The 24,885-nt window shown below is 37.5% G+C and overlaps 1 protein-coding gene across 4 annotated transcripts in view; it reads left to right on the top strand.

Moving 5' to 3' along the window:
* Positions 1-24,885, top strand: part of Psme4 (proteasome activator subunit 4) — a 132,487-nt gene that overhangs the window by 82,601 nt on the left and 25,001 nt on the right. For all 4 annotated transcript variants that reach the window (XM_037208900.1, XM_037208902.1, XM_028860872.2 and 1 more), the window contains 13 exons: positions 2,000-2,209; positions 4,148-4,284; positions 5,388-5,441; positions 5,842-5,971; positions 7,626-7,707; positions 10,019-10,172; positions 10,664-10,733; positions 20,160-20,285; positions 20,655-20,807; positions 22,017-22,121; positions 22,601-22,692; positions 24,150-24,281; positions 24,655-24,863. In XM_037208900.1, the coding sequence (XP_037064795.1) occupies positions 2,000-2,209; positions 4,148-4,284; positions 5,388-5,441; positions 5,842-5,971; positions 7,626-7,707; positions 10,019-10,172; positions 10,664-10,733; positions 20,160-20,285; positions 20,655-20,807; positions 22,017-22,121; positions 22,601-22,692; positions 24,150-24,281; positions 24,655-24,863 (1,654 nt within the window). The remainder of the gene's footprint in view (positions 1-1,999; positions 2,210-4,147; positions 4,285-5,387; positions 5,442-5,841; positions 5,972-7,625; positions 7,708-10,018; positions 10,173-10,663; positions 10,734-20,159; positions 20,286-20,654; positions 20,808-22,016; positions 22,122-22,600; positions 22,693-24,149; positions 24,282-24,654; positions 24,864-24,885) is intronic.

Here is a 24,885-nt window from a genome sequence, read left to right as displayed (position 1 = left end):
TTAATATTTTGTTATATTTGCTTATCACATTTTAAAATGCATGTAAGTTTTAAGATACTTGAACATTTCATCATGATTAGTGTTAGGGAGAAAATACAGGGTGCAGAGCCCTGCGGAAAAATAACTGAGTAGTATAACCAGTGTGAATGAAGAGAGGACTAGGGACAGAAAGAAATAAGGTCATTTTGAGCAACTGATCAGAGCAGAAAAAGAAAGAAGACAAGTTAAAGAATTTCAGAGGTAAAGTAGAGTCTCTGTAAGTAGGTTGATTGTGAGAGATTAAGGACAGAAAGGAGTTAGGGCTTGATAGCTAAATATGAGGGGACTAAAACATGGGAGTTTCCATCACTAAGTTCTGGATTGTACAAGGAGTTATAGGGGAGGTGGGAGATCCCTTAAGCCCAAGAGTTTAAAGCAAGCCTGAGCAACATGGTGAGATCCCATCTTAAAATAAAATGAAAAATTAGAGGCCAAACAGCAAAACTGACTGAGATACCATGAAAAAAGAGGAACAGTCATGAAAGGCAATAAAGAGACCAACACACGGTCATCAGTGCCCACTTTCTGAAGAGGATTAAGATGAGCACTGAGTATGTTCCTTGAAGTTAATTTGTAAGACACAGTTCAATAGGCTGTAAGAGACTTAGTTGCTTACTTTTAAAGTTTTGTCAGAACAAGGTATTCTTTTATGTAGTTTGTACATCTTCTTCATATCACGGTGTTAGAGATTAGTGGTTGAGACTGATAACAAGTCACCTACTATTTCCTTTCTTCTTTACTTTCTGGCAGCTGACTTCCTACCCCATTGTTGGATATTCTTTCTAGAAGGTCTGTCTGCCTCATTTGATTATATTGGTCAGTCTTGTTAAGACTGTTTTATATAGGCAACATTAGAGAGGTCAAAGTTGGCAGTGACTGTATAGAGAGCATGTATAGGGGACTAGAATATGCAGTTATTAACAATCCAACTTCTGATCCATGTAAATTGAGTGTTCTGAAAATAACACTTCTTGATAGTAATGAAAAATGTACCTGCTTCATCAGAATCATCTGATTAGATGTTGTCAGTAAAAACTATGTAGTATAACTAAGTAGCTAGATTTCTTAAAGATATTTTAAATTTATTGTTTGACAGTTTCACATGTCTATAATGTATCTCATATATACATCCTCCACTCCCTCCTCCTACCCTCCTGAGTAACCAAACTTTTCAATATTTAGTAATATACTTAGCAACTTGGTGTTAGCTGTTACTTGATAAATTATTTCAAACTTTAGGCCCTAAAAGTACTTTTTTCTACATTTCAAGGCCATTATCATATTTGAGGAAAATAAGAGTAGAATCTCTGTTCTTACAAAACATTCTTACCTTTTTATTGTCCTGCCTGCAGGACTACAATGGGTTCTCGACCACCCTAAGGAGGGAATGTAGGGACAGGAGATACAAAGGAAAATACACCAAGTCTAGATTCTGATCAAAGTGCCACTTTATTTCCTTTGAGAAAGGTTTATATAGTTCCTGCAGGTATTTCCTTTCAGAAAGGTTTATATAGTTCCTGCAGGGTGGGGGGAGCAAGAAGCTGTCATCTGCATAAGGTGGGGCAAGCTAATAGGATGTTTGTATAGGATGTTTACAGGGTAAGAGGGTCAAGGGCTCTGACTCAGTGTCCTGTTGCCTACTGACTGTAAGCTGATCTAGTTCCCTGTCTTATGGGGGGTCTGTATTTTTCCACTAACTAGAGATTCTGTCCTTTTCCCTGACATTTTATATTGCCTAATAGCCATTCTTTAGCAAACCTTCTATTAAATGACTTAGAAAAAAATACTAGTGGATGCCACTTGGTTAAACCTCAAGTTCAAGTTTTTCAAAACAATACATTAAATACATGAACCTATTTATAAATCAGCTGTATGTAAATAATCAATGTAAAAATTTAAAGATGATGTTAGATTCAACTGTGCCTCTTAATTTTCTATGTACATTTATTTGTTTTTATAGGGCGCCTTATATTGTCTACTTGGAAATCATAGTGGTGTGTGCCTGGCAAACCTTCATGATTGGGACTGTATTGTGCAGACTTGGCCAGCACTTGTTTCTTCAGGGCTTAGCCAAGCAATGTCATTGGAAAAGCCATCAATAGTGAGACTCTTTGATGACCTTGCAGAAAAGATTCATAGGCAATATGAAACAATTGGCTTAGACTTCACAGTAAGCAAACCATTTATTTGTTCACTCATATTTTAGTGGAAATTCTGGCTTTTATTTTCCATGTCTTTCCTTTTTTTTCCTGTAATATTTTGGCTTGTTGTTATAATTTTTAAAAGGCATTTACTTTCACTTTCCATCTAATGCTTTTTAGTGATCAATATTGTAGATAACAGGGTTGGGACACCAAAGTTGGAGTGAGCCTGGGAAAGAGTCAGGTCATTTCTACCAAGAGGCGACAACACTTAACGTTGCTATATTTACCATTGTTCCAAGTATGCCTCTGTTGCATTTTCCTCTCTCATCTCTCCTCACTTTCCCTTGTCTCTTTTCCTTCTCCTCTGACTGACCTGGAACTTGCTTTGTAAACCAAACTGGTCTACAACTCACTCTGCTGAAGCATTTATCTAATTATTCTTTATCAATCAAAACTTGGGAGTCAGATAGCAGGGTATGAACCTGACTGATCAGAGAAGCAGTGGAGAAGTGACCAGTGACCTCTTCTTCTCTTTCCTTCATTGATCCAAAAAGACAGAATCTTTGTAAACCCCAGCCTACTACTGTGTCTCTCTATTATAGCCTCGGTCCTCCAAAACCAGTATGGCTAATTTTGATCAGCTAGTAGCTTAGCTCCACCCTCTGATTCAAAGTTAACTTTATTGGAAGTCTCAGGAATGTCAGAGCAAGATCAAAATATCCCTAACACTCTGCTTCTTGAGTGCTGGGATTATAGACATGACCTACCATGCCCAGTCATGCTGGGTTTTTTAAGAGTTGGTTGTATTTTAGGAGATTATCTATACTAACCAAAGTCATGGAAGATTTTCCACTAGCTAGATTCATAACTTACAGTGCAGAATATTAAAATTAGATTTTTGTGATGACTGAGAAAGAAATTTCACTGGTTCTCAAATAGAGATAGGACATCATTAAAGTACTTTTTAAAAAGTCAGTGACTAACTCCGTAGTCCTTTTTTTTTTTTTTTTTTTTTTTTTTTTTTTGGTTTTTCGAGACAGGGTTTCTCTGTGTAGCTTTGCGCCTTTCCTGGAACTCACTTTGGAGACCAGGCTGGCCTCGAACTCACAGAGATTCACCTGGCTCTGCCTCCCGAGTTCTGGGATTAAAGGCGTGCGCCACCACCGCCCGGCTCTTCCGTAGTCCATTCTAGTCTCAAATTTGTAGCAGTCCTCCTGCTTTAGCCTCCCACATGCTGAAATTATATGCATGAGTCACCTTTCTTGACCATCTGAGAAGCTAAAATATATGGATTCTCACTCCCTCAGTGCATCATGATGGACAGAAAGGTGAGGACAGTTGAGTTCCTTCTTTCCTTGGGTCGGTTATGCTTTGCATTCTAATGACCAGAGTTATAGCTTTGGCTATAAATGCACCCCTTGCTCTTTGAAATTGTCCTTATTAGAATTGGTTTCCCTTCCACCCCACCTCCAGGTATAGTTGGTCTTCTGTAGTCCAGTCTGGCCTTGAATTCTTGATCTTCTTGCCTTCATTTCCTGAGTGCTCTGATCACAGGCATGCACCACCATACCCAAATAGATTCTTTAAAAATTAATAATCATAGTAACTCAAGATAAAATTCCCACGCCACTAGTCCAGCAAAATGGCCTAATGGGAAAGGTGCTTGTCACCAAATCTGATGGTCTGAGTTCAATCCCTGGACTGAAAGCATGATCTTTACATTTATTTTTGAGTAGTTACCTATGAGTGTGTATTTGCACACACCAATGCACATGAAGAGATCAGACAACAAATTATAGGAATCAGTTCTATCCATCTACCCATGTAGATAGGGTCCTAAGACTTGAACTCAGGTCATCAAATCAGGCTTGGTAGCAAGTCCCCTTTATCCTTTTTAATTAAATAGTCCACGTTTTAGTATGCGTCATGACTCTTTTTTATGCTTTTTTTTAATTTTTAATAAGATTCCAAAGCCATGTGCTGCAATAGCAGAATTACTTGAACAATCAAAGAATCCTTCTATTAGCCAGACGCTACTTAGCCCAGAAAAGATTAAAGAAGGACAGAAGCGCCAACAGGAAAAGAATGCTGATGCCCTAAGGTAATTGATGAACTTTCTGCTAAGACAGAAAATATTACAGCTAATACATTTTAACTAGCCCTAAAATATAAGTGCAACTTACCACTACACATTGATTTCTGGGAAAATGTAAAATAGTTGGGAGATGATTGCTGCAAGGGGACCAAATTTTCACTTTTAAGTATAGAGTTGAAAAAAAAAAGCATGCTAAAAATAAAAGTTATTGTTGTATCTTTTTCACTATGAATTGCCTTTAATCATTTTTAGATACTAATATATCAGACATAGTATAACTGGTGTACTTTGTTATTAAGTCCTAAATTCAAGTTCAGTACATAACTTTATAACTCATACAGAAATCTCTTTTTGATTAAACTTGGGTATTAGGATATTAGTAAACTTCTTTGATTTGGTGAACCAGAAAAAGTCCTGATTTGGGAAAAAAAGAAAAATTAGTAACACTTCAGTAGTAGCCTTCTTAACTCAGTTTCACATTTACCATATAACTAGCACATGATTGTACCTACTTACTGTTATTGAAAATGCCTTTTTTTTTCCTTAAATCATAATATTGCCCTGTCTTGTCTTAAACTCTTGGGCATAAGAGCTCTTCCTGCCTCAGTATCCCAAATGTTATGAATATGGTTTGCCAACTATAACTCCCAAGCTTGTTTTCAAAAATGTTTTTGTGAATGCTGAATTCCTATAGCATGCGTAATTGATTGCAGATAGCATACTATACAGAGCACTGCTAACTCTTTGATTGCTGCTTACAGTTTTAATGTTTACTTTGGAATACTCAGAAAAAGTTTTCTGGGCATGCTTGTAATGCTAGTCCTTTTTGCATTGAGGCAAGAGGACCAGGAGTTCAAGGCTAGCCTGGAGTTTGAGACCTTACCTCAAAAACCTAAGATTATTAAGATAAAAGAAACAATTTGGTAGTTCATTATACCTAGCCCTTCATGTTCCTTTCTTAGTATCTCTTCTCACTTACTTTTAGTCTGGTCAAACAGTGAAGTGTAAGAGGAGGGTGAATTACACCAGAATTTAAATTTATATTACATTATTTAATGTTTGTCTTAGTAGTATAATAAAATCATATCTTATCTGAATTTTTTTTAAAGGAACTATGAAAGTTTGGTAAACACTTTACTAGATGGTGTGGAGCAAAGAAATCTGTGAGTACAAAGTTTTTTTCTTAAAAAAAAGTTTTACTTTTCACCATGAAAGCATTTGTCTTAACTGTTCTAGGGATTTTGTGCATGGGAAAAAGAATGGTTGTATTAATGGAATCATTTTTTGTGTTAGAAGACTAAGTGAGGGACATGGAGAGGTTTAGGGTAATGTGAGAGGCAGTGTTCTTCAGTAGGCCTGTTTATATTTTTGAGAAACTTAAAATTACACTTCAAATATAGAGCTGAGTAGGGTTTCACACACCTTGATGCAAGTTTTCAGAAGGCTGAGGCTACAAAGCAAAGAAAAATTTTCAAAATAAATTCTTACTGTAAGTGGTTTTTAAGGGTACTGTGATTTGTATGTACTCTCTCTCACCACCCACTCCCTTACCTCAACCTCCAGGCCTTGGAAATTTGAGCATATAGGCATCGGGCTTCTGTCTCTACTCCTAAGGGATGACAGAGTGTTGCCTCTTCGTGCCATACGATTTTTTGTTGAAAATCTCAACCATGATGCAATCGTTGTTCGAAAGGTACACACTTTATTTTGGTTACTGTGTTGGGTTTGAGAATATTTACCTCATCAGACTCGTTGAATTCTTTATAAACAACATACATCCTAATAAATGCCTTAAAATTAATTGATTTGGCATCTCCTTCTGTTTGCTCAGAAGCAATAATTGTTCAACAAATACTTGGAGGCATAATCAAGCATTTTAGAGTTTAACGCTGTAGCTATAGCAAAGAATAAGCTTACAAACTAATAGGAAAGATGACATTTAAAAATTTGAAAATCCATATTGCAAGGATGGGGGCAAATCTGAGGGTTCAACATTTTGGTTTTGCTCTGAAAATACTAGAAATGAGCTGTCAGAATGGTCCTGGCCTTGTCTATTACTGGAAGAAAGCCAATAAAAGATGGAGAGGCTAACACAAATAGAATGAGCTGCTTGCTATTCATCTAACAAAGGAAGATCAGTTTCTTCAGCAGAAACTAGCATAAGTCTCAAGGACAGAGATGCTAGTAAATCATTCCTGGTTCATTGTTTTTTAATTTATTAATTTTTTTAATTAAAAACTTTTTTAACTTGTTTACACACACACACACACACACATCACTATAGCATACGTGAAGGTCAAAGGACAATCCTTGAGAGAAGGTTCTCTCAAGGTTTCTTGAGAGAAGTTAACACTGATGGATTGGAGGAAGAGCTCTAACTCAGGTCATTCAGTTTGTGCAGCAAGTATTTGTACTTACTAAGCCATTCCACAGACCTTAAACTTATTTTTTTAATAATATACAAAGAGGGCTGGAGAGATGGCTCAACAGTTAAGAGCACTGGCTGCTCTTCCAGAGATCCCGAGTTCAATTCCCAGCAACCACATGGTGGCTCCCAACCATCTGTAATAAAATCTGGTGCCCTCTTCTGGCATGCAGGCAGAACACTGTTTACATAATAAATTAATTTTTAAAAAATAATAAAAATAATATACAAAAAAAAGCAAGTGATTTTATTATGGCATTTTCATGCATAGTTTTTTTGGTTAATTACCGCAGTAACCTCTGACTTGGTATTCCCCTTTCTACTTTCAAGTCTTCTGTATTCTGTCATCTTCTCCACTTCTTTTACAGCCTTTTCCCCTCTTGTGTCCTCTTTCCAGTTTCATGACCTATATATACCCACACTCACTGTCAAATAAATAACTTGTACATAAATTAGAAGCTGGGATCTGTGTGTGAGAGAAAGCATGTGGTGGTTGTTTTTCTAAGTCTGGGATACTTAGTATGATTTTCATATTCATTTGCAAATGTCAGTTTTACTGTGTGTGTGTGTGTGTTGTGTGTGTGTGTGTGTGTGTATCACAGTCTCATTATCTTTCTGTTGATGGACATCTAGACTGATTCCATTTCCTTGCTATTGCCAGTAGAGCACCATTGAACATAGATGTCCCGCTATCTCTGAAGTCCTAGGAGTGAGGTCAGATGAAGTTCTCTTTTTCAGTCTTTAGGAAACTGCTACACAGATTTCCATAGAGTCTGTATGAGTTTACACTCCTACCAAGAAGGAATAAGGGCTGCTTTTGGGAGGAGGTATTTTTGAAAGTAGTAGAATCAGTTTCTATTGCGGTATAGCATGTTGTATGAGATTTCAAAATGTTTATTTAGATCTGTTAACCTGTTTATAGATGGCCATCTCAGCTGTTGCTGGTATTCTCAAGCAGCTAAAGAGAACTCACAAAAAGCTGACCATCAACCCTTATGAAATCAGTAAGTAATACCCTAGGTAAATAACAGTGCTTTTCAATAATACTTAGAAAATTTGCTGGAGTACTCAAAAAGCCTAGGAGTAGGAGCACAGGGCTTTAATTCCAGGAGTTTAGAAGTAAAAGTAAGAAGATCTGGAATTCAAAAGTCAGCCTGAGTTGTATTAAATAATCCATTGAATATTTCTTTATGGGCAGGAAGATTAGAAGCAGGGTTGATTTTTCTGCTTTTCTTACTGTGTTCTCAGAAAAAAAAAATTCCTTTTATTTATTTGTTTGTTTGTTTGTTTATTTGTTTTGTTTTCAAGATGGGGTTTCTCTGTATCCCTGGCTGTTCTGGAACTCACTTTGTAGACCAGGCTGGCCTCAAACTCAGAGATCAGCTAACTCTGCCTTCCTAGTGCTAGGATTAAAGGTGTACACCACCACTGTCCAGCTTCTCAACATTTTTCAAAAGAAAACTTTTTCCACTAATAAATGATTGATGTAACATTAGAATATTACATTTAGGTGTCATGTCATTAGTCTCTTTTAATGTAATATTTTAGCTGTGGATTAGACTGCAGTCCACAAAAAATGTCTTTAAGAATTTTTTTCTTTTGATATGAAGGACATGCATTTGGGTAAGTGATGAATATTTCAGTAAGGTGTGTTGATAAAATTAATGACATAGAATCAATGTTAATTTTTTTTATTTCTGAGAATTATGTTTTGATATATAAAGGAACATTCTTAAGAAATACTTCTGTATTCTGTACTATGGGGGTGCAGAGACATTAAATGAGCAATTTTCCATAAAACTACCCTAATAAATGTGTTGTAGGGAGAGAGAATATATTAAAATATATATAGGTAATATATAAAAATGTGAAGTCTGTAAGTGAAGAGTAATGTAAATTTAAAATTCCTTGAGCTCTCTCTGTAAAATTAATTCAGCTGGCTCAGAGGTCGATAAAACTGGCTGCTCTTTTAGAGGTCCTGAGTTCAATTTCCAGCAACCACATGGTGGCTCACAACCATCTATAATGAGATCTGGTGCCTTGTTCTAGCATGCAGGGAATTAATTCAGGGCAGAACACTGTATACAATTATAAATAAATCTTTTTAAAAAAATAATTTAGAACTAAATTTTTTTTTTTTTTTTTTTTTTTGGTTTTTCGAGACAGGGTTTCTCTGTGTAGTTTTGCGCCTTTCCTGGGACTCACTTGGTAGCCCAGGCTGGCCTCGAACTCACAGAGATCCGCCTGGCTCTGCCTCCCGGGTGCTGGGATTAAAGGCGTGCGCCACCACCGCCCGGCTAAGAACTAAAATATTTTAACAAATCCTTTTAATTTTATTTCATCATATTCTTCTAACAGTCATCAGTCCTGAATCCATCCCATCTTTTCCTCAGTAGTTCAAAGCAAACTCCATGCTTCAGGCTTCTCCCCTCCTCCCTTTTCTCAGTGCTGATGATTGGGTCCAGGGCCTTATTCATTCCCAGTCAACACTCTAATTCCTATCTGGTCTTTTTGCCTATTTGTATATGTGGGTGCATATATACCATGGCATGTATGTGAAAAGAAGACAGCTGTCAGAGTCAATTTTCTCTCTTCAACCTGTGGGTTAGGGCATTGAACTCGGGCTTGGTGGCAGATACGAGTCATCTACATAGTCCTTTTTTTTTGTTTTAAGATTTATTATGTATGCAGTGTTCTGTCTGCACATATCCCCGCAGGCCAGAAGAGGGCACCAGATCTCATTACAGATGGTTGTGAGCCACCATGTGGTTGCTGGGAATTGAACTCAGGACCTCTGGAAGAACAGCTGAGCCATCTCTCCAGCCCCCCATAGTCCTCTATTTTTTAAGACAATATTAATAAATGATTTCTTGTTAAGAGTTACAGGCAGGTCTAGAAAGATGGCATAATGTTTAATAACATGTATTGTTTTTGCACAAGAACCAAGTTCTATTCCCAGCACCCACACCAGGCTTGACTCTAGCCTCAGGGCATGCTTCTAACATCAGGTATATGCATGCACACACACACACACACACACACACACACACACACACACACACACACAAATAATAAATACAATGTTGTTGTTATTGTTTTTAAAGAGAGTTATAATCGGAGCATGGTGGTCTATACCTTTAATTCCAATACTAGGGAGGCAGAAGCCAGTAGATCTCTGAGTTCCAGGCCAGCAAGGAACTTAAGTGACCCTGCCTCCTTTAAAAAAAAAAAATAGTAATTTTGTTTATTGAAAGTCTAGAACAGCTACTGAATTAATGCTTTCAAATTGCTTGACTCTGAATGCCTTTTCTTTAGGTGGTTGTCCTAAACCCACCAAAATTCTTGCTGGCGATAGACCTGATAATCATTGGTTACATTACGATAGCAAAAATATACCAAGAACAAAAAAGGAATGGGAGTCAAGTTGCTTTGTTGAAAAAACTCACTGGGGATACTACAACTGGCCAAAGTAAGTCACAGTTCACCCCACATTATCATTAAATATTGTTTTCTTTTTTGTGAACTTTGTTTTGTTAGATTAGATTTCTAGGTTCAGAGGCACTTAAAGGTCTTTTCCTTCTTTCTTCCTTGCTTTCTTTTGCTCCTGCCAATGTTGTCCTTCATTTCCTCCCACTTCTACTATAGTCCTGAGTTTTTGCTTAATACTGTGCTGTATGAATAAAGAGGTTCTTAACAGCTTCTCTAAATTTTGTTCCTACATGTTAATGATAACACCCTTGTCTAAACCAGAAGCACTTTGCTTTCATTGTTGAATCCAATAATTTATGTCACCAGGTGATTAGGATCTGTAGACTTTTAAAGCAGAGACTATTACAGTCTACTCATATCCCTAAACTTCATTCTAATCAGAGTTCAATAAAAGTTCCTCCTAACATTTTACTCTTGAAGCTGTATTATTTTCTTCTGTTCATGTTCTAAATATAAACTCATCCTGTGTAGGAATATGGTTGTGTATGCCGGTGTGGAAGAGCAGCCTAAGCTCGGCAGAAGCAGGGAGGATATGACAGAGGTAAGCATTCATTTCAGTGTGGTTTTAATTGCATCTTAGCTACTCTACTGATTTAGCCCCATCTTAGTCAAGTCTTTTTGTTTTTAGCCCCATTCTTGTATTTCAGTGTAGTACATCATAAATACAGGTAAAATGTATGCTATTGTCCCATCACTCAGGTGCTAGTTGACACTGCTATCAACATTTCCCAGGGTTGCTCTCAAGTTACTACTGTGTTCAGCACTCCATTGGGTACTACTCTGTATAGTTTACAGCTGATTTCTTGTGGTAGTTCTAGATGAGAAAAGGCTCTTGAGCAAAGATAATAACTAATTCAGGTTTCCATTGTGTATAAATCATGACTTCTCAGGAAATAGATGTTTAGATTTTTTTAAGATTACCTATATGTGTATGAGTATGTACACCTGGGTATAAGTGTACATGGGGTAAGAAGTATTTGATTCTCCTGGAACTAGGATTATAAGTAGTGAGCTGTCTGACATGGATGCTGGGAACAACTCAGGTCTTCAGGAAGAATGGTGCCATTCTTACCACTGAGTCATCTCTTCAGCCCAGATATGTAGATTTTAAAGTCAAACATTTTAGTTAAGCTAGGTATGGTAGGGTATGTGTGTAATGTCTACACTCAATGCTGTTGCAGAGTTCAAGGCCAGTCTGGACTGTAGAATAAGACAGCCTATAATTGACTGAACAAAAGGAAAGAAAGAAAAAAAGCCACAAAAAGGAAACAAATTTTTTTTCTTCATTGAACGTATCTCATTATTACTTGAAATCTAATTAGGTTAAAAGCTAAGTTTTCTTCAAGTCACTTTTTGTTTCTAGATTCTGAATAGCCTGAAACCGTTTGTTGGAATTTGGTTTATAGTTAGAAAGTTTGTATAAATTGCACACAGCTGGCACAGAAGTGTTAGCCCTCATTTCCCAAGCTAAACGATCATTTTTTGTTTTAATTCATAGTATGAGAGATGATATCCAAACCCAAGGAAGTAAAGAGAAAAAAACTTAATATTCTTCGAGTTGCATTTTAGTTTTGCATCTAGTTGTATACTATTTTGGTTCTAGAAATTACTGTAGTTTCTGTGGATTTTTTTTCATTATTTTTTTTTAATGCCGAATGCTGTTTATTGAAGGAGGGAAGTTTTCTTAAATACAGGCTTACAGTACAATGGGAGAACCCCGGAGGGCAGAAGTTCACTACCTATGTTTTACAATCTTGCATCTAAGCTGTTAATGCCCATTATGCAGGATACATAGACAACAAACTTCCCTTAAGCATTCAGGAGGGTGGAACCCGGCAGGGAATTAGCATAGGGAGGATATCAAGGTCAAGGTCAGCAAGCAAGGCAACCATTACCCAAAACAGGGGGCCAGGGCCCTACAGATCCCCCTTTTACTAAAAAATGAGCTTCTGACTTAGGTCGCATGGGAAGTCAGCAGGTCACCTTACCCGTCATAGAGACGCTGGCGCAGGCCACACAGGCGTTTCTGTCTTAGGTTGGTGAGATCCCCCCAGGTATTACCTGTCTCTGAATACTCATATGTATGATAATACAGGCTCAATCGTGTGTGAGTTGCAGAGTTAACTACTGCCAAAGATCTCAAAGTGGCACTGGGCTTGCAATCTGTGTGTTCGACACAGAAAAGACCAACAGAAGTCCTATTCCACCCATAGCCAGTAGGCTAAAGGCAACTGAGCCATTCCCTTCCTTAATGAGCCTTGCTGCAAATTGGAGTCCTTGTAAGATGGTATCCCAAAAGCAAATGGAACTTGAGTTTATATTATAATTTTCAAAGCCAATCGAAATGTATATAACTATTGAATTAAATTTATCATGCCCAATAGAATGAAAGATTAATTAACTGTTGTAGCTACTTTTGTTGCCAGGGTCTCCACTGTGCTAGCTGTAGTAAGCAATTATGAAATGATAATCCCAGAAACAGTAGCAGTGGTGGCCACTACTGCTATAACAGCGACAACAGCAGCAGCAATGTCACATTCTCTTCTGAAGCGTGTGGACATCCACTGGCATGGGTACAACTCTAGGAACACGAACCGCCAAGGCCCATTTTTCTTGATCCCAGCAGAACTTATGCTGGCAACTTTTCTGGGGAATCCAAAAGCAAGGCTCCAGTTCCTAGGCTTATGTTAATGCTTGACAAAGCTGGCCATATTGGGCTATCAATCCCCATTGGCATCGGAAGTGGAGAGCTTTTCATTAAGGCCCAATAGGTCTCTGTCATGGTGGGTTTCAGCAGCAGTCACAGGGCAAACACAGCACTCAGGAATCCAAAGAGGAACCTCATTGTCCTGAGGAAAGATATAAACAGAATCCTGGGCTCACACCAACAACAAGTGCTAGTAGAAAGATCCTTCCATAGTTCGAGAGGGTGATTTACAACAGGAAACCTCCAGTGCTTATCTGCAGTGGGTACTCCAGCAGAAACCACTGATAAAAATTTTAAAATATATAAAACAAGGGAAAGAATAGACTGTCGAGAAGAATGATGAGTCCCCAGTTCCCCCTTTTTTTACTCCAGCAAAATAGGTTTGTTTGACTCCGTTTTAAAGAGTTCACCTTTTTCTTTCTTTTCTTTGGTTTTTTTTTGTTGTTGTTGTTTTTTTCATTTTTCACTTTCTCAAATTAATCAGTTTATCCAACTTTCTATTATCAGCTTCATACAGTATGTACTCCCATTTTCATTGTGAAATGTTTCATTGAGGTTTGCTCAGTAATTGAGTAAAACTAAAACTTATTATAAGCTACAGTCGTTCTAGGGTCCCCCATGCTATATATATATATATATATACTCTCCATGGTTCTGTAGGTTGTAGTCTGATAGTTCTTTATTTTATATCTAGAATCCACTTATGAGTGAGTACATACCATGTTTGTCCTTCTGGGTTTGGGTTACTCACTCAGGATGATTTTTTCTAGTTCCATCCATTTGCCTGCAAATTTCATGCTTTCATTGTTTTTCTCTGCTGAGTAGTACTCCATTGTGTATATGTACCACATTTTCTTAATCCATTCTTCAGTTGACGGGCATCTATGTTGTTTCCAGGTTCTGGCTATTACAAATAGTGCTGCTATGAACATAGTTGAGCATGTATCTTTGTGGTATGAATCAGCATTCCTTGGGTATATGCCCAAGAGTGGTATGGCTGGCTGGGTCTTGCAGTAGTTTGATTCCTAATTTTCTGAGAAACCGCCATACTGATTTCCACAGTGGTTGTACAAGCTTGCATTCCCACCAACAGTGGAGGAGTGTTCCCTTTGCTTGACATCCTCTCCAACATTGACTGTCATTAGTGTTTTTGATCATAGCCATTCTAACAGGTGCAAGGTGGTATCTCAGAGTCATTTTGATTTGTATTTCTCTGATAATTAAGGATGTTGAGCATTTCTTTAAATGTCTTTCAGCCATTTGTGATTCTTGTTTTGTGAATTCTCTGTTTAGCTGTTTAGCCCATTTTTCAATTGGATTGTTCAGTATTTTTATGTCTAGTTTCTTGAGTTCTTTATATATTTTGAAGATCAATCCTCTTTCAGATGTGGGGTTGGTGAAGATCTTTTCCCATTCTGTTGGCTGTCTTTTTGTCTTATTGACCGTGTCTTTTGCCTTGCAAAAGCTTCTCAGTTTCAAGAGGTCCCATTTATTGTTGTGCTCAGGGTCTGTGCTGTTGGTGTTATATTTAGGAAGTGGTCTCCAGTGCCAATGCGTTCAAGAGTACTTCCTACTTTCTTTTCTATTAAGTTTAGTGTAACTGGATTTATGTTGATGTCTTTCATCCACTTGGACTTGAGTTTTGTGCATGGTGATAGATATGGATCTATTTGTAATCTTTTACATATTGACATCCAGTTATGCCAGCACCATATGTTGAAGATGCTTTCTTTTTTCCATTGTATAGTTTTGGCTTTTTTGTCAAAGATCAGGTATTCATATGTGCATGAATTAATGTCAGGGTCTTCAATTCAATTCCATTAGTCTGTATGTCGGTTTTTATACCAGTACCAAGGTGTTTTGGTTACTATAGCTCTATAGTAGAGCTTTAGGTTAGGGATGGTGATGCCTCCAGAGGTTGCTTTATCATACAGGATTCTTTTAGCATCCTGGGTCTTTTGTTTTTCCATATGAAGTTGAGTATTTTTCTTTCCAAGTCTGTGAAGAATTGTATTGGAATTTTGAAGGGGATTGCATTGAATCTGTAGATTGCTTTTGGTAAGATTGCCATTTTTACTATGTTAACCCTACCTATCCATGAGCATGGGAGATCTTTCCATTTTCTGATATCTTCTTCAATTTCTTTCTTTAGAGATTTAAAGTTCTTGTCAAAAAGGTCCTTCACTTGTTTAGTTAGTGTTATCCCAAGGTATTTTATATTATTTATGGCTATTGTAAAGGGTGATGTTTCTCTGACTTCTTTCTCAGCCCTTTTATCATTTGTGTATAGGAGGGCTACTGATTTTTTTGAGTTGATCTTGTATCCTGCCACTTTACTGAAGGAGTTTATCAACTGTAGGAGTTCCCTGGTAGAATTTTTGGGGTCACTTATGTATACTATCATATCATCTGCAAATAGTGAAAGTTTGACGACTTCTTTCCAATTTGTATCCCTTTGATCTCCTTTTGTTGTCTTATTGCTCTAGCTAGAACTTCAAGTACTATATTGGATAAATATGGAGAGAGTGGACAGCCTTGTCTTTTTCCTGATTTTAGTGGTATCGCTTTGAGTTTCTCTCCGTTTAATTTGATCTTGGCTGTTGGCTTGCTGTAAATTGCCTTTATTGTGTTTAAGAATGTTCCTTGTATTCCTGGTCTTTCTAAGACCTTTATCATGAAGGGGTGTTGGATTTTGTCAAAGGCTTTTTCAGCATCTAATGAGATGATCATGTGTTTGTTTTTTTTCTTTCAGTTTGTTTATATGGTGTATTACATTGACAGATTTTCATATGTTGAACCACCCTTGCATCCCTGGGATGAGTCCTACTTGGTCATAATGGATAATTTTTTTGATGTATGCTTGGATTCTGTTTGCCAGTATTTTGTTGAATATTTTTGCATCAGTGTTCATGAGGGAGATTGATCTGTAATTCTCTTTCTTTGTTGCATCTTTGTGTGGTTTAGGTATCAGGGTAACTGTAGCCTCATAAAAAGAGTTTGGTAGTGTTCCTTCTGTTTCTATTGTGTGAAACAATTTGAAGAGTATTAGTTCTTCTTTGAAAGTCTGGTAGAATTCTGCACTGAAACCATCTGATCCTGGGCTTTTTTTGGTTGTGAGACTTTTGATGACTGTTTCTATTTCTTTAGGGGTTATTGGTCTATTTAAATGGTTTATCTGGTCTTGATTTAATTTTGGTATGTGATATCTATCCTGAAAATTGTCCATTTCTTCCAGATTTTCCATTTTTGTGGAGTACAGGTTTTTGAAGTATGATCTGATGATTCTTTGGATTTCCTTGTTGTCTGTTGTTATGTCTCCCTTTCCATTTCTGACTTTGTTAATTTGGGTACTTTCTCTTTGCCTTTTGGTTAATTTGGCTTGGGGTTTGTCTATCTTGTTAATTTTTTCAAAGAACCAACTCTTTGTTTCATTAATTTTTTGTATTCTCTTGTTTTCTATTTCGTTGATTTCACCCCTCAATTTGATTATTTCCTGGCGTCTATTTCTCCTGGGTGAGTTTGTTTCTTTTTGTTTTAGAGCTTTCAGTTGTGCTGTTAATTCATTGGTATGGGATTGCTCCATCTTCTTTATGTGTGCATTTAGAGCCATGAATTTTCCTCTTAGCACTGCTTTCATAGTGTCCCATAAGTTTGGGTATGTTGTACTTTCATTTTCATTGAATTCTAGAAAATCTTTAATTTCTTTCTTTATTTCTTCCTTGACTCATTGATGTTTCAGGTGGGCATTATTCAGTTTCCATGAGATTGTAGGCTTTCTATAATTTTTGTTGTTGTTGAATTCTAACTTTAAGACATGGTGGTCTGATAGAACACAGGAGGTTATTCCAACTTTTTTGTATCTGTCGAGATTGGTTTTGTGACCAAGCATGTGGTCAATTTTTGAGAAAGATCCATGAGGTGCTAAAAAGAAGGTATATTCTTTTGTGTTAGGATGGAGTGTTCCGTAGATATCTATTAAGTCCATTTGAGTCATAACATCTGTTAGGTCCTTTATTTCTTTGTTAAGTTTCAGTCTGGTAGATCTGTCTTTTGGTGAGAGTGGTGTGTTGAAATCTCCCACTACTAATGTGTGGGGTTGGATGTGCATTTTAAGTTTTAGTAATGTTTCTTTTATGAATGTGGGTGCTTTTGTATTTAGGGCATAAATGTTCAGAATCGTAACTTCATCTTGGTGGATTTTTCCTGTGATAAATATGTAATGTCCATCCTGATCTCTTTTGATTGATTTTAGTTTGAAGTCTATTTTATTAGATATTAGGATAGCTACACCAGCTTGTTTCTTAGGTCCATTTGCTTGGAAAGCCTTTTCCCAGCCCTTTACTCAGAGGTAGTGTCTGTCTTTGAAGTTAAGGTGTGTTTCTTGTATGCAACAGAAGGATGGATCCTGTTTTCTTATCCATTCTGTTAGTCTGTGTCTTTTTACAGGTGAGTTGCGACCATTGATATTGATGGATATTAATGACCAGTGATTGTTAATTCCTGTTGTTTTTTGTGGTTGTGTTTTGTTGTCTTTCTTTGGTGTTTGTTGGTGTTAGATTATGTATTGCCTGAGTTTTCATGGGTGTGTTTAGCTTCTTTGGGTTGGATTTTCCCTTCTAGTGCTTTCTGTAGGGCTGGGTTTGTGGACAGGTATTGATTAAATCTGGTTTTATCCTGGAATATTTTGTTTACTCTGACTATGGTGATTGAGAGTTTTGCTGGGTGTAATAGTCTGGGTTGGCATCCGTGGTCTCTTAGTGTCTGCATGAGATTTGTCCATGATCTTCTAGCTTTCATAGTCTCTATTGAGAAGTCTGATGTTATTCTGATGGGTCTGCCTTTATATGTTACTTGGTCTTTTTCCTTTGTGGCTCTTAATATTTTTTCTTTGTTCTGTGTGTTTAGTGTTTTGATTAAGCAAGGGGACTCTTTTTTGGATCCAGCCCATTCGGTGTTATGTAAGCTTCTTGTATCTTCATAGGTATTTCTTTTTTTAGGTTAGGAACGTTTTCTTCTATGATTTTGTTGAATATATTTTCTGTGCCTTTGAGTTGGTATTCTTCTCCTTCTATCCCTATTATTCTTAGGTTTGGTCTTTTCCTGGTATCCCCAATTACTTGGAGGTTTTGTGTTACGACTTTTTTGTTTTTAGTGTTTTCTTTGACTGACGAATCTATTTTCTCTATTGTGTCTTCAGTGTCAGAGATTCTCTGTTCCATTCTTGCATTCGGTTGGTTGTGCTTGTTTCTGTAGTTCTTTTCATTTAGTTTGGATTTCTATTTCCAGCATTCCCTCAGCTTGTGTTTTCTTTATTGTCTCAATTTCATTTTTCAGATCTTGGTATGTTTCTTTCATCTGTTTAATTGCTTCTTCTTGGCTTTCTTTGATTTCTTCCATTTTTTGTTTGTTTTTTCTTCCATTTCTTTAAGGGAATTTTTTATATCCTCTTTGATAGAGTTTTTCATTTCCTCTTTAAGGGAATTTTTTATTTCTTCTTTAAGGGCCTTTATCACCCACCATCTTAAAGTCATTTTTAGGATTGATTTCTTCTGTTTCTTCTGTCTTGGTATGTTCAGGTCTTCCAGGTGTAGAATCACTAGGTTCTGGTATTGTTGTATAGATCTTTATGTTGTTGTCTGTATTTTTGCACTGGCATCTACTCATCTCTTACTCTGCTCGGTGCAGGCAGTGTCTGTATCTGAAGGTGCCTCTCTTGTTCTAATTTTTAGTCTTGGTTCACTAGTTCTTGGTTAAATTGGTGCTGTTGGGCTCTGTTTCTTCTGGAGCAGCTTAGTCAAATCAGTATTAATGGGTTCTGTCTCTGGGAGCAGTTGTTCCCAGTTGGTGCAGGGTGTGCTGATAGTTTCAGTGGTTGTTAAGTTTGTAGGGGTTAGTTTTTTGGGGGTATTTTTTTTTTGGTGGGGGAGCAGGGAAAGGTAGCTGTCTGGTCTCTGGGACTCCAATGGGTAGGGGCTAGGGGCTAGGGACCTGATCCATCGGTCTGGAGATGGAAGCTTACCTGTTCTCAGTCATGAAGTGTATACTTACGATTCTGGTGATCTGGTTCCATGGTTGGGTGGCGTCTTCTGTGTTCTCAGGTCACGTTTTGTTCATTTGTCAAGTCCTCAGCTGATCTTGTTTCCTCAGACTTCAAACTGTAGGGTTCTGAATCCTCTCCCGGATGGATTTCAGCTGAGCAGGGTAGTCTCACCAACACCTCCAAGTTGTTGGGTGTAGGTAGAGTTTTCCTGCCTTGCCCACAGTCAGGACAAATCTTTGTCAACCACCAGTCCCACAGCTGCTTAGACCCAACCAAGTAAACACAGAGACTTATATTGCTTACAAACTGTATGGCCGTGGCAGGCTTCTTACTAACTGTTCTTATAGCTTAAAATAATCCATTTCCATAAATCCACTTGCCACGTGGCTCGTGGCTTTCCGGCATCTTCACATGGAGATTGTCCTCGCAGGGGCTGGCAGTGATTCTGACTCAGAGCCTTCCATTTCCCAGAATTCTCCTCCTTGTCCCGCCTATACTTCCTCCTGCCTGATTACTCTCCAATCAGTGTTGTATTTACCAACCAATCAGAGCAACACATTGGCCATACAGAACATCCCACAGCAATTGGGTTTTCGAAGTTGTTGGGTTTCACAGGATCAGCAGCTGGGCCCTGGTTGGCCTCAGACAGAGTGTTCAGATCCGTTCTGGTTCTGTCCCACAGAGATGGCTCCTTCCCTGGGTGTTGGGATTAAAGGCATCCCTGTTCCAAGCTCTTGATTAAGAGCTTGTTTTCACTAACTCTTTAGTGGGTAATAGCTCAGTTTCTGGTCTTTATTGCAACTGTGTTTCAGCCGCCACCCGCTGCCACGCCTGCCTGCCTGCCTCTGTGGGGTTTTTTTGTTTTGTTTTGTTTTGTTGATTTTTCGAGATAGGGTTTCTCTGTGTAGCATCACACCTTTCCTGGAACTCACTGTAGCCCACGCAGGCCTCAAACTCACAGATAACCGCCTTCCTCTGCCTCCCGAGTGCTGGGATTAAAGGCTTGCGCTGCCACTGCCACTGCTGCTGCCGCCGCCGCCACTGCCACCACCACCTGGCTCTTCTGTGGATATTGAAAATTAACCAGAACAAACTATACTTGTGTAGTTAATAAAGTCTTAAAATATTATTTTACCTTTTTCAGAATTGTGTGCTCTTAAGTAGGTTTTAAGCTCTGAACATTGTTCTTTTTCTTTTTTTCTTTTTTTTCAAATTTGTAGGCAGAACAGATTGTGTATGATCGTTTTTCTGACCCCAAGTTTGTCGAGCAGTTAATTACTTTTCTATCTTTAGAAGACAGAAAAGGAAGAGATAAGTTTAGTCCTCGGCGTTTTTGCCTCTTTAAGGTAATTGTGCTTCATGTACTCTTTTTATAAAGTTTAGTGATTATCAGTTTATATACTTATAAGTTTCAACTATTTGATTAAAATTTGAACTTACCTATTATCTTCTTTAGTCTAAAGTGATACTGAAATTAAATATGAAATTAAAGTAATACTTACTGTGGCTTTATTAAAGGCAAACTTTTAAATTATTGATGGCACTAGAAACAAAAATGTATTTTAATATAAAGTTGCAATATCTTACCATTATAACTAATGTTATTAAAGAATTTAAATTCTAATGGGTAGAATAATGTATACAGTAATTTCAAACTTAATTATCAAGATAATAGCCATTTCAATACTGAATTAACTTTGTCTTTGTTTTTATAGGGTATATTTAGAAATTTTGATGATGCCTTTCTGCCTGTTCTAAAGCCCCATTTAGAACGTTTGGTTGCAGATTCTCATGAAAGTACCCAGAGATGTGTTGCAGAAATTATAGCTGGTTTAATCAGAGGTTCTAAGCATTGGACATTTGAGAAGGTGATGATGTCATCCATTTGTGGAGGGTTTTGTTTCCTTTTGGGATTTGTTTATCCACCACATACTAGAATACCAGGAATGGGGAAGCAGTAGCAGGAGGAGCTAGAGTTCAAGGCCAGCCTGGGCTACATGAGACCTTGTCTGAAGAACAGGAAAAAAAAAGTAGCAAACAACATCATATTTATGATATTACTTCCTGAAATATGAAAAGTTCAACTCCATAAAATGTGCCAAAAAATGGAACCTGGTGATGTGTTTTCAGTTGGTAGGGTGTTTTGTCATGCACAAAGCCCTCTGTTAGATCCTAAGACTTGGTGATATATGGGCCTAAACATTCTGGAGGTGGAAAGCAAGAAGATCAAAAATTCAAAGTCATCCTCTGCTACATCGCAAGTTTGAGGATAGCCAGGGATACATGAAACACTGCTAGGATTAAAGGTGTGTACCACCACTCCTAGCTTAAAATAAATGAAATCTTAAGGAAAAACAAAACCCCAAAAACTGGTTTCTTTCAAAAAGGAGATTTAAACATAACACACACATCCTCTCTTAGTAGAACTGCTGTTGAATTTGCTTTTCCAAAACACGTTTTTAAAAAAAAACAACTCTGTCTGGTACTTTTTATCTTGAATACTACCTCCCTATTTGTTCTTTTAAAACTGAAGTGCATGACTGTGCAGTGCGGTTATTGCGTGTGAAGTTGTTGGAAAAGGAAAGTGTCAGTTTCTCCTTGAGATTAATCAAAGTCTATCTTTTTCAAGATCACAAGTGTGGTTTGTGTGCTCATTGGACTTTTGGAACCACAAACATGTTCAGTCCTTGATTGTCACAATTTGAATTGAAGGTCACACCTAAAGTGTGTCATATTGGAGCACCCATACTTCCTACTCAGGTTTTCTTTTGCCCAGTGTGTTAGCTGTATTATTCAAAAGTTTTTGTTTGTTTTTTAAAATTTTACCCTGTAGGAAAGATTTTATAAGGAACCATATAAAGTTTCCCCTCTTTTCTGAATGATATTCTGAGAAATAAATTGAACTATACACTATATGTCATATATAACTTATATACTACATTATATGAGTTGTAACCTAGTAAGATCCCTTACTTGGGTAATCTACAAAGTCCTGTCCTGTTTGTGTGTATGTATTTCCAGGAGCTAATTTCATAATGTTGTTCGCTACTAACATTCCTATGTTTTACTTTGAGAAGGTGGAGAAGCTTTGGGAGCTCCTATGTCCGCTGCTGAGAACAGCGCTGTCCAACATGACAGTGGAGACTTACAACGACTGGGGAACCTGCATAGCCACATCATGTGTAAGCACACATTCTGCTTGTTTACCTTATGGGGTATTGTGCTTTTATATTGTATTAGATCCTTTGTCCCCTTGGAGCCTTGACAGTTCATTCATGCCTTTTGTTATTTATAATTGATGGTGCCTTCCCAGCAGCCCCTGAGTATAACTCTGGTTCTGATGTCTATTTTGTCATAGTAATACATTTTGAAATCTACACATCAAACCATGTTTTGGGAAATGTAGTTTACACATAGTAAAAGCCATGTAATTGTTATGTGTGTTGTTAATACCACCTGTGCCTGTTGCTTATGTGCTTCTGTTTAAGTTGTCTATTTTGCTAATATTCTCTCTATTATCAAAAATAATAACTAAATTTCTACTTGACTCCCCAATTTTAGTTGGATTGTTTCTTACATACTTACTTGTAATATAATTGAGTGTGATTGATTTACAGAGTTAATTCTTTTGCCTAATTATTAATTTATATCTTCAACACAGGAAAGCAGAGATCCCCGGAAGCTTCATTGGCTTTTTGAGTTGCTCTTGGAGTCACCATTGAGTGGTGAAGGGGGATCCTTTGTAGATGCATGGTAAATAAAAAGAAAACCTCTAAGGTTGACATTAAAGATTTTATATTAACTAATGAATAAATGGAGATGAGTTATTAGGCATGGTGTTATACACCTGTAATTTCTGCACTAGGGAGATGATGGAGAGGATCATGAGTTTGTGGCCAGCCTAGGCTATTATACCAAGTTCCAGGCCACCCAGGATTATATAGCATGAGCAAGTCTCAGAACAAAACCAAAAGTCTCAAAGCAAAAGAAAGACAGAAAATGAAATATTCAAGTGCTAAATTAAATGATGAATTTCTTTTGGGGCTTGTGATGCTTAGTTGTCATTTTGTAAGCAAGGTACCAACTACAACTTAAGTCATTCATCCTTTTGTGCTGCCACAGTTTTTGAGGGGCCATACTGACTTCTTTGTCATAATCTGATGTTTCATTTTCTTTTCTATTGCCAAACGTACAAAGCAGAGGGGCTGGAGTACAGTATAGTGGCCAAGTGCTTGCCTAACATACCCTGTATTGCTAAAGAAACAAGGCAGGTATAAAGGAGGCCTTACTTGGCAGATGCTTGTGAAGGTGGAGAAAAGCCAGAGCAATTGAAAAATGATAAAGGAAACCCTCATTAAAATGTTCAGGTGCCTGTGAGATAGCTTCGCTAATATAGGCCTACAAGCCTGACCATCTGAATTCAATCCCTGGGACCCACATGGTGAAAGGAGACATACATAGTCTAACACACACATATGAAAGAAGGCATACGATGGGGCTAGTGAGATGGCTGACCTGGGTTTGATTTCCGAAACCATCATGGTTGAAGAAGAAAACAGACTCTTGAAAGTTGTTTTCTGACCTTCACCCTCATGCTGTGGCATGCATGTATCCCCATCCAGGCCACTCCCCCACTAGCCAGGCCACTCCCCCACTCACCCTACCTCTACTACACACTAAATAATGTTTTAAAAGAGAAAGGTCAATGGTTATTCTTTTTTCAAACTTAATAGTAGTAAGTATACCAATACTAAAAATAGTTTGAAAAATTTTTTTAATGTAGCAAATATAAAAAGTAGGTTGAACATATTTTTAAAGATTTATTTATTTATTTTGTATAGTGTTCTGCCTGTATGTATGCCTGCAGGCCAGAAGAGGGCACAAGATCTTATTATAGATGGTTGTGAGCCACCATGTGGTTGCTGGGAATTGAACTCAGGACCTTTGGAAGAACAGCCAGTGCTCTTAACCTCTGAGCCATCTCTCCAGCCCCGAACATATTTTTAAAAGAAAAAACATATAGAAAAAGGGATGTGGAAGGCAATTCATCAAATGTTACTATTTTGAACTGTGGATAATTTATTTAGTGAGAAGAAGCTATTTATGCTGATCTAAGAGAAAACAGGAAAAGATTGAAATGGAATAAATGCTTTATACTCTTAGCATAGAAAAACAGAGTATAACACAATGTTTCTGTCCTATAATTGTAGCCGACTCTATGTGCTACAAGGTGGTCTTGCCCAGCAAGAATGGAGAGTCCCGGAGCTATTACACAGACTTCTGAAGTACTTGGAACCCAAACTCACCCAGGTTTACAAAAATGTCAGAGAAAGAATAGGGAGGTATGTGTGGCTTTTTTCTCTTGCTTTGGAGTAGCTCTTGAGTCTTTGTATTAAATTTTAATATCTAACAATACATACTATTCATATTACCAGTGAGTGTGGTGTTGTCTTCCTCATGTTTTGTTCACTGTTATGTTCTGAAAAACAAGACATGAATATAAATTAGGAAGCCATGGACTCAAAAGCTATCAGTGAGCAACTGTCATATACAGGTTTGATCTCAGAATTCTATGGCATGTTTTACACTGGGAAAGATCTAAGACACTCTCTGGTAACTATCTTGTGAAAATTTGCTTTGGTTGAGCTGTAACTTTTAAACCTCAGTTTTAATTCTCATGCCAGACTGCCTACTCTTGTTCATTTTATTTAACAGTGTGCTGACCTACATATTCATGATAGATGTTTCTTTGCCAAATACTGCACCAACAACATCCCCTTGTATCCCCGAGTTTACTGCTCGAGTCCTAGAAAAACTGAAACCTCTCACTGATGTGGATGAAGAAATTCAGAACCATGTTATGGAAGAAAATGGTGTTGGCGAAGAAGATGAACGAACTCAGGGCATTAAACTCTTAAAAACCAGTGAGTCTTAAAATTGATAGAA

The sequence above is a fragment of the Peromyscus leucopus genome, chromosome 10 (genome assembly GCF_004664715.2).
Source record: "Peromyscus leucopus breed LL Stock chromosome 10, UCI_PerLeu_2.1, whole genome shotgun sequence".
Classification (NCBI taxonomy): domain Eukaryota; kingdom Metazoa; phylum Chordata; class Mammalia; order Rodentia; family Cricetidae; genus Peromyscus; species Peromyscus leucopus.
The sequence above is the reverse complement of the archived record's forward strand: the minus strand, read 5'-3'. Positions and strand labels throughout refer to the sequence as shown.